Source organism: Peromyscus maniculatus, chromosome 2, assembly GCF_049852395.1.
Source record: "Peromyscus maniculatus bairdii isolate BWxNUB_F1_BW_parent chromosome 2, HU_Pman_BW_mat_3.1, whole genome shotgun sequence".
Taxonomy (NCBI): Eukaryota; Metazoa; Chordata; class Mammalia; order Rodentia; family Cricetidae; genus Peromyscus; species Peromyscus maniculatus.
In genome coordinates, this window is record NC_134853.1 from 30,180,655 (window position 1) to 30,189,834 (window position 9,180).

The 9,180-nt window shown below is 42.3% G+C and overlaps 1 protein-coding gene across 10 annotated transcripts in view; it reads left to right on the plus strand.

Annotated features, from left to right (window-relative positions):
- Esrp1 (epithelial splicing regulatory protein 1) overlaps positions 1–8,772 on the plus strand; it is a 57,390-nt gene extending 48,618 nt beyond the window's left edge. For 6 of the 10 annotated variants that reach the window (XM_076563896.1, XM_006974935.4, XM_006974936.4 and 3 more), the window contains 2 exons: positions 922–1,031; positions 7,268–8,772. In XM_076563896.1, the coding sequence (XP_076420011.1) occupies positions 922–1,012 (91 nt within the window). In that variant the 3' untranslated portion in view covers positions 1,013–1,031; positions 7,268–8,772. The remainder of the gene's footprint in view (positions 1–921; positions 1,032–7,267) is intronic. The other 4 variants (XM_076563893.1, XM_015993834.3, XM_076563892.1 and 1 more) reach the window with 1 other exon arrangement.
- Positions 8,773–9,180: the final 408 nt, after the last annotated feature.

Sequence of the window (9,180 nt, forward strand, 5' to 3'; positions counted from 1 at the left end):
TCTGATATCTTTGGTGGATTACTTACCCTGGGTGTTCTAGGGAGTCCTCATACACCTTTAATACTTCTCATTTGCTCTTTTCATTAGCCGTTACTTTCAAGGACTTTGGGTTTTCAATAAATACTGGCTTCCTCCTCAACATTTTGACTTTGAGTCTTTTGATGACTCATACAAAAATTTTTATTTAGTTCCCAACTGAGAATTTATTTCAGTGGTTTATTTCAAATTTAAAACTATTTAAAATTTACTGGGTTTGTGGGTTAATGTATAATGCCTGACAAGGTAATTGATGCTCAAATACATGATATCCTGTCCTACCGGAAGGAAGTTATCATGTTAACTTAAGAGATCAGATTCTGTTTGCAGAGATAGCTCACTGGCTGCTCTGCAGGGGTCCCAAGTTCAATTCCCAGTACCCACATGGTAGCTCACAACCATCTGTGGGATTCAGTGACCTCTTCTGGTGTACAGATGTACATGCAAAAACAAAAAGATCGGGCCGGGCGGTGGTGGCGCACGTCTTTAATCCCAGCACTCGGGAGGCAGAGGCAGGCGGATCTCTGTGAGTTCGAGGCCAGCCTGGGCTACCAAGTGAGTCCCAGGAAAGGCGCAAAGCTACACAGAGAAACCCTGTCTCAAAAAACCAAAAAAAAAAAAAAAAAAAAAGATCGGATTTGATCCTTCTTAGTTGTGGTCTAGTGCTTTTGTGTCTGTTTTTAATCCATATATTCAATGTAACTTCCACCTAGTAAAGAGTTTGATAAGTAATAAAATGAAGCCTTGAGGTCAGTGTGTGTCGCTTGTGTGATTTCCTAGGGTCTACGTGTCATATATTTTTGTTAAAATTTGTTTAGTTAAAATAACATCCACAGTGACAAGCTGTCCATCTATTGATCCTGTTTGTTTTAACTTGCATTTTAGTATGCAACCGAGGATGGACTTGTACACACAAATGACCAGGCCAGGACTCTACCCAAAGAATGGGTTTGTATTTAAGGGCCCAAGCAGTTAGATCGTCCTCAGAAAAGAAGGTAAGGACTATAAGGACCTATCGTGTAAGCTAAATCAGAGAGGCCCAAAATGATATGCCAAGAATTGGAGGTTTCTCTAGGAAGGAGATGAGGAGGGGCCTCCCCTTTCCTCACTGGTACGTCTGAAGACCTTGAAGGAATGTAGATTGGAATGAAGTTTGTAATCCAAGAACACGATATCAGTGTAGTGTATATGAGTGAGAGCTGTGTGCTACTGTGGATTTGGGTGTAACTCTGGAGTAAATGACTTTTTGGACATTTGTTCATTTCTCAGTTATGGGATAGGGTAAGAGTGCTTTTCTTCTTCTTCCTCCTCCCTTCTTCCTTTCCCTTCCTTTTTTTTTTTTTTTTTTTTTTTTTTTTTGGTTTTTTTGAGACAGGTTTTCTCTGTGTAGCTTTGTGTCTTTCCTGGAACTCACTTGGTAGCCCAGGCTGGTCTTGAGATCCACCTGGCTCTGCCTCCCAAGTGCTGGGATTAAAGGCGTGCGCCGCCACTGCCCAGCTTGTTTTTGTTTTTTAATTGAATTAAAATGGCCAGCAAGATAGCTCACTTGCTGCTTAGCTGGATGACCTGAATTTGATCCGAGTCCCACATAATGGAAGTTAAGACCTGACTCCCACATGTGCACCACACACAAATGTTATAGAAAAGAAAAAGTCACCCCTCTAGAAAAATTGACTTACTTTTTTTGAGTATACAGCTCAGCCAGGTATATAGATACCTACTATTTTCTGCCAGATCACTTGAGCCTAAGCTAGGGTTTGAGACCAGCCTGGATGATATCGTAAGACCTCATGTTCAAAAAATGGGCTTTGTTCCAAATGCTTTCATTGTTTGCCCTTTTTTCTCTCTTTTAAATCTAAAACTAGTGGGAAGAAATATTGATAGTTTATGGGCTGTTGTTAAGAAGGACCCTATCAATTAACCCGCAAGTTTTCCCAGAAGGGTACTGGCATTCTGTGTTTGGTTGCCCGAGGACATGGTATCCCAGGGCCACGTCCAGGATAGGTGTGGCTCATTTCTTCATATTTGGTTGTTGGATTTGCAGACTTGTCATTTTCTGATTTTGTTAACATTTTCATGGGTGTGAGCTTTAACCAGATGGAACCTAAACTGGAGATGTAATTGCCAGTATTTCATCATCTTTGAGAATTGTGACTCTGTGTGTGACTCCTCGTTCTGAGCCACACATAGTTTGGGCTACAAGTGAAGAGGTTTGGATCTGCCTTTGCAGGGAGACTTCCTAGTAGCTAGGGCCTTGAAGGATCATTGTGTTCCTCAAAGTGGGAACCTGGCCAGGTCCCACTGATGAAAGCAATCATTTTAGTTCACAGATACCCTTTTCTCCTTTTGTCTCTTCGTGTTTCCAAAAGATCGTGAAAGCACTTCACAAGTTACTGAGCATGCCCAGAGGACCCCTGATCCCTGAGAAGGAGGCTAGAAATTTGGCTGGAAGAAATGTCTCCTATTCTAACTAGACAAGGGTTTTGTTGTTGTTGTGTATTTTTGTTTTTTTGTTGTTTAGTTTTTTTGAAACAGAGTTTCTCTGTGTAGTCCTGGCTGTCCTGGATCTCACTCTGTTGACCAGGCTGGCCTCGAACTCACAGAGATCTGCCTGCTTCTGCCTCCCGAGCTCTGGGATTAAAGGGACAGGTTTTTATTTTTGTTCTTTCCCTGTGTAATTCTAGTCTGTACTTTTGAGGTCCCAAAGGTAGTGTTTGCATCTAAATTTAGTCTATCAATTGCTTGTCTATGGATGTGTTCTGTACTCACATAGAGATGAGACTGGGTTAGAGGCAGCATGTCTCTGCGCTTTAAGGTACCCACACGACCAATGTTGCGAATTTGACTCAACCTTATCTAGGAATCAGCTGGGTTAATGAATGGAAACAAAATTTGTAAAGTGTGTTTCTGTGGAGCTGGGCTGTGTATATGCTGGCAAGCTCTTTGCTACCGAGTCCCCCCACCCTGCTGTGAGCTTTATAAAGTTCTGTATTGATACTATTGATCTTAAGGTTACAGAAGTGTATCTTACTTCCTAAGTTATAATTATTAAGAAATAATGAAGATTTCTCCAGTTTTTCCACACAAACCCTTTTGTGTTCCAGGCTCCTGCCCAGGACTCTTCCTTGGACTGAGTAGTCTGTGCTGCTCAGAACATTTTGCCTCTGGGCTTAGGAGCCTGCTCTGCTCAGCTCCTCGCTTTACTGTGTTCCATCCACTGATTTCCCTTTTTAGAGTCTTTGAATGTGACTGACTTGGGCTCTCGGCTTCTTGGCCCCTTTACCTCCTGCGCTGTGTCTCCCCCACCCTTTGTCACTGTGCCGTGGTCCCCAAATAACGGGAATTTGCGTTTTGGAAGAATGATCTATTACTTTTGTGTAATGCACACACATACACACATACGTATATACGCATATACTATTTTGTATTATGTGTATGGGTATTTAGCCTACATGTATGTCTGTGCACCACTTAGGCCAGAAAGGTAATTCTTTGTGATGACCCTGTAATCCCAACACTGGAGATTGAAATAGGAACTGCAAAGAATTCAAGGCCAGCATAGACTACATAATGAGTTCCAGTCTACCTTATGTGAGAGTATTTAAACATAACTTGTTAGAATTTTAGGGTTGTTTTTCTTTTTGTTTTATTGAGACAGGGTCTTGTTATATAACCCAGGCTAATATTTCATACCTGGTGATATCCAGTTATCTTTTAAAATTCCTGTGTAGGCTGGGTGTGTTGGTGCAAGTTCACAGTTCTAGTACTTTCGAGGCAGAGGAACGATTTCCATGAGTTCCAGACTAGCCAAGATAACACAAGAAGAATCCTGTCTCAAAAACTAAACTCAGAGTAACAAGTGAGCATGGTGATTCACACCTGTAATCTCAGCTCTTAGAAGAGTTCAAAGTTCAAACCCCACCTGGCTATTTAGTGCCTTTCTAGGCAGCCTCAGACTGGTCTGCAGCATGAAGCCTTCCTTGTCTCTAAAAGGAAAAGGAAAAAAATTCTCTTGTGTACATAATACTTTAATTATAGTTTATGACAAAATAAAACATTGTTTTAACATACATCTTACCAGAAAGGAAAGAGAAATTTGTGAATGTTTGCATTTAAAACTTTAAAGATTATCTTTGGATCATACTATTTGCTTTATTGTTGCTAAAGAAGAAAAGGAAACATTTTTTCTGTGTCCTGGAATTCTCTTTTCCCGCTAGCTGTTAGGATGCTGCAGCTCCACTGTTAAACCCTGGAATGCCACTGACCTCACTGAGATGAAGCAGCAGGTCTGAGGAGGCTAAACATCCAACATCCTTTAATAATTCTGACCCTTCCCTCCAACAACTTAGGACATGCATGTACTTCAGGTGCCCACAAAGTGATTCTTAGTATACTATAGCGAGCTGGGAAGAGGAAGACAGAGCTGCATGATAACTGGTAGGCTCAGATTTCATGACTGGGAAGATCCAGGGCCTGGTTTTAGCCAGGTTACCGGCATGAAACACCCATCCACAACTTTCAAGTCAGAAGGCAGGAACTGGGTTTTCTGTCAAGGCTCACGACTCTCTCATGATGCTGGATTATGCAAGACTTTCATTGCTCTTTTAGCTGGTAAAATTGCCTCTCTGTGATACTGCACTGGGAAAGGCAAAGTTCTTTCAGGAAAACTAGGGGTGCTGGCTAAAGAAGTGGGAAACTGTGATCATGGTGAATAATTAATAGATTTCTCTACCAGTATTTTTCTGTATCCAAAGAGAAGCTTTTCCATGCATAGTGTTTTAAGCTGAGCACTAAGTTGTGTCTTTGTAAAACACATTTTAAGCAGGAATGCTCACAAACTAGCATTTGGGTTTTTTTGGGGGGTTGTTTTTGGTTTTGGGTGTTTTTGAAGACATGATTGTAATTAGTCTCAATTGTAGAATCTGTTAGTCTTGACCATACTTCAGACTGGCCACTTGAAACTGGAGTCATCTCCATTTCTTTATCTGTTTCTTATTTCCATGGAGAAGTATGCACAATGCCAACAGTTTTCATTTTAATTTTTGAGTATTTTTGGTTTTGTTTCATATTCCATGTAAATAACTCAGCATAGGGGAAACCTGTCTGTGTAAAGATTTTATCCTAGGTCTGTCTATTCCAACCAGCCCTCAGAATCTGAGACCTCATATACCAAAAATCCACAGATGCTCCCAACGTTGATATAAAGCTACATAGCATGTGTTTATAGCCCACATTTATCCTCCTATATAACTTGAAATATTTCTAGACTACTTATAATACAATGCAAAGGGAATGTTAGCACACAGTGTTGCTGTATCTCCTAGCTAGTCTGGTACTTTCTATGTAGCCCAGACTTGCCTTGGGGGTAATTTTCCTGCCTCAGCTTCCTGAGTATTGGGGTTACAAATGTGCACCACCACACCTAGCCTGGTTGCTCCTGTTGCCAGTGGTTGCTTTTTTTTGGAGAACAGTAAAAAGTGGGCTGGAGAGATGACTCAGTATTTGAGAGCACTTACTGCTAGCCAGGTGGTGGTGCACACCTTTTATCCCAGCACCCAGGAGGCAGAGGGAGGCGGATCTGAGTTTGAGGTCAGCCTGGTCTACAGAGTGAGTTCCAGGACAGTCAGAGCTACACAGAGAAACCCTGTCTTGAAACAACAAAAGAACACACACTGTTCTTGCTAACCAGCTGAATTTGGCTCCTCACACCCACATGAAGGGCTCTCAACCTCCTGTAATTTTAGCTCCGGGGCACTCTCTGGCCTCAGTCACCTCCACATATGCACATATTCCCACACAGACACATGAATATACATAATCACGAGTAATAAAAATAAAGGAGGAGATACTGACCAGAAGAGTGTGTCCATGATCAGGACTCAGCTTTTCCTCCTGAGTGGTCCTTACCCACCCTTCAAATGTATAAATCTGGATCCATGAGTGTGAACGGCTTGCTGTGCCAGTTCCACACTGTCTGCCTCACTCTGCCCATCTTCAAGGTGGCCGTGGGGTGTGTGAAGACCTGGGCTTCACCCCTACTACCAAAGTCAGTCCGATGGATGTAGCACGACGACCTCAAACAGTGGTTCTCAACCTGCCTAACGTTGCAACCCTTTAATACAGTTCCTTGTGTTATGAGGACCCCCAACCACAACATTCTTTTCGTCGCTTCTCCATAACTGTAGGTTTGCTGCTGTTGTAAATTGAAATGTAAATATTTTGGGGCATAGAGGTTTGCCAGAGGGGTTGAGACCCTCGGGGTGTGTGAGAAGGAACTGTCGGCCTCAAGTGCTGATCAGTCCCTGGCTTAGAGAGTTCCTGGTTGCCATCAGTCATGTCTTGGTGCTGCCTGTTGATTTTAACATTTTTGTTGAAATTTGTGAGTTTTGGGATTTTTTTTTAACTTGATATTTAAATTTTTTTAAAGATTTCTTTTGAATTTATTTTATGTGCATTGGTGTTTTGTCTGTGTGAGGGTATCAGATCCCTTGGAACTGTAGATATAGTTGTAAGCTGCCATGTGGGTGCTGGGAATTGAACCCAGGTCCTCTGGAAGAGCAGCCAGTGTTCTTAACTGCCGAGCCCTGTCTTCAGCCCCTCGAGATTTATTTTTAAAGATTTTTTTAAAATTGCGCGCGCCCACAGAAGCCAGGATATCAGAACCCCTGGAGCTGGAGTTACGGGCAGCTATGAACTGTCTCTTCTGCGTGCTGGGAGCCAAACTCCAGTGCTCTGTAAGAGCAGCAAGTGCTTTTAACCACTGAGCCATTTTTGTTTCTGTTTGGTTGGTTTTCTTGAGACAAGATCTCTATGTAGTCCAGACTGGCCTGGAACTCACAGAAATTCTCCTGCCTCTGCCTCCCCATTCCTGGGATTAAAGGTGTAGACCACCATGCCTGGCACTCCAGCTCTGTATAAGACCTTTAATATTGAGTTGAACTTTTATAATGCTGTAAGAACATCCCAATTACTTGACCCCACTGAAGAATGGGTAAAATTGGAACTGAATTGAGTTTGACAAGTGCCATGTTACATGTTAAATATACTGAGTAATACAGAGGGAGTAATTAGAAAATACCCGATGCCTTTGCCAGTCTAGTAAACTAACTGACTATGTGAATGCCACTGTGAATAAGAACTGGGACTGTCTGAAAGATGTTAGCCTCCTAAGAATTTGAAAACTTAAATTTAGAGGTTATAATACTGCCTTTTTTTTTTTCTCTCCCTTCAGTGTTTGAAAGACGTATTGTGATCCTGAAACTATCAGACAAGAAAACTTGGAGCAATTTCAGGGGATGTTTGTCTACACTCAGGCTGCAGTATTTTCAGCCAACACGACTGGATAGTGGGCCTGGGCCTTACTTTTGGTGGAGTGAAAAATGTTGAGCCAGTGAAACCAAATCTTAATAGTGAGCAGCATGCACACACTTGGCTCCTTGCTGAGTGCAAATAGGAATTAAAATGTGAATTTGAAGTCAATCGTCTCACTTCCAGCTAACGTGGCATCAATTTAAGTCTTAGATAAAACATATTCGTCTGGTATCCACCTTCCTCCATTAACTGCTATGGAAGCTTCATTGTGTATTCCCACTAGTCTATCTCCCTTTTTTCTGTAAAATAAAACCCTCTTGCTAAGTAATTTAAGTGTAAGTTCTTAGAATACTTAAGAACCAAACTAAGAAAAGGAATAAAATAAAACTGATATTTTTCCAAATATTAGTTTCCTTCAATATGCCATAATGATGCCTTATAGTTAAAAACAGATTTTTAAAACACCTCAGACAGGCTGGGCCTGGAGCTCTGGCAGAGAGCTTGCCTAGCATGCTAGAGCCCTGGGTTCCAGTCCCAGCTTCCTCTCCACACATATGCCTAGTTACCGGTTTGGATGTTCTTCTCAGCAGGTACCAGTTGTAAATAAGAATGAAGTAGGGGCCAAAATTTGAAACCAAAAATGAAGCAGCTACATGTAGTTAGTATTCCTAGTTTGAGCTGTAACTAAATGTTCAGCTTCATGTGTATTATTTTATATTGTACTTTTTTTCATTGTTGATGGTTTGGACTTTAATAAGAGAAACTCCATAGTTTTTAATGTCACAAAAAGAAGACTATTTGAACAGTGTATTTTGGAAAGCGATATACTAACGGAAGCGAATGCTTGTGTATATTATGATAGCCCTTTTTCTGATGCCTCAGCTGTCAAATACCTAAAGCCTGTAAACGCCTAAGACTGTAGTCAGCATGCTGGACTGCGTAATCACCGAGGCAGCTAGAGCAGTATCAGCGCTCGCTGGTTAGCTGTGTTTATGCTCCAGCAGTGCAATATTAGACACTAGCTGGTACTGCTGCCTTGTGTAACTCAAGGGGAGAAGTGATTTGATTAAATGCACATATTTCTTTGTTAACTCATGTTGCCCTTTCCTTGGATGCAATGTCATGCAGATTTTGTGGCTGCTATTTTTAGTTACTTTGCATTAACACCTTGACTGGGAGTCAAACATTACCCTCGTACTTGACCAACACTAGCCCTTCAACTGCAGTGGAAAAAAAAAAAAGCGTTTTGTGAAAGTTGGTGAGATCTGGTACTCGAAACAAGCAAGAAGAAAGTTCATACTTGATGCCTGAAGCCATTCCTGCCCAGAGCTCTGAGGGACTAAGGTGGGCGGCCGCGCTTACTACCGTACTGCTGCGTTTCTTTTGTAGAATTGTTACAGTCAACAATAAAACTTGCCTGCTTAATCTCAGCGTTGGCGTTCTTTTTTGTGGAGGCGTGAGGTGACCGTGGCGGGGGAAGTCTGCCTTTTCTGTAGGGCATACAAAGTTACAAAAGCTTCCGATAAACGAGGCTCTCTGAGTTGTTTGAGCCTTACATCTTTTTCTGTTGGGGCACCTACCCAGGCCCGTGTGTGTGGTTAGTTCTCCAACTTCTGTTTGAGACAGAAGCCCCAGTGAGTCCCTGCAGCAGCGTGACTCGCCTCCCAGGGCCGGGGTTACTGTGCGGCCGCCACGCCCGGCTTTCTGGGTGGGTGCTGAGAACCCGAACTCCTCGCCTTATGGCTGCGCACGTGCTTTACTGACTGAGCCTACCGGTTTCGATTCTTAGTTCCAGTTCTCTGTGCTTGACCAGCTGGACACAACTATCCCGAT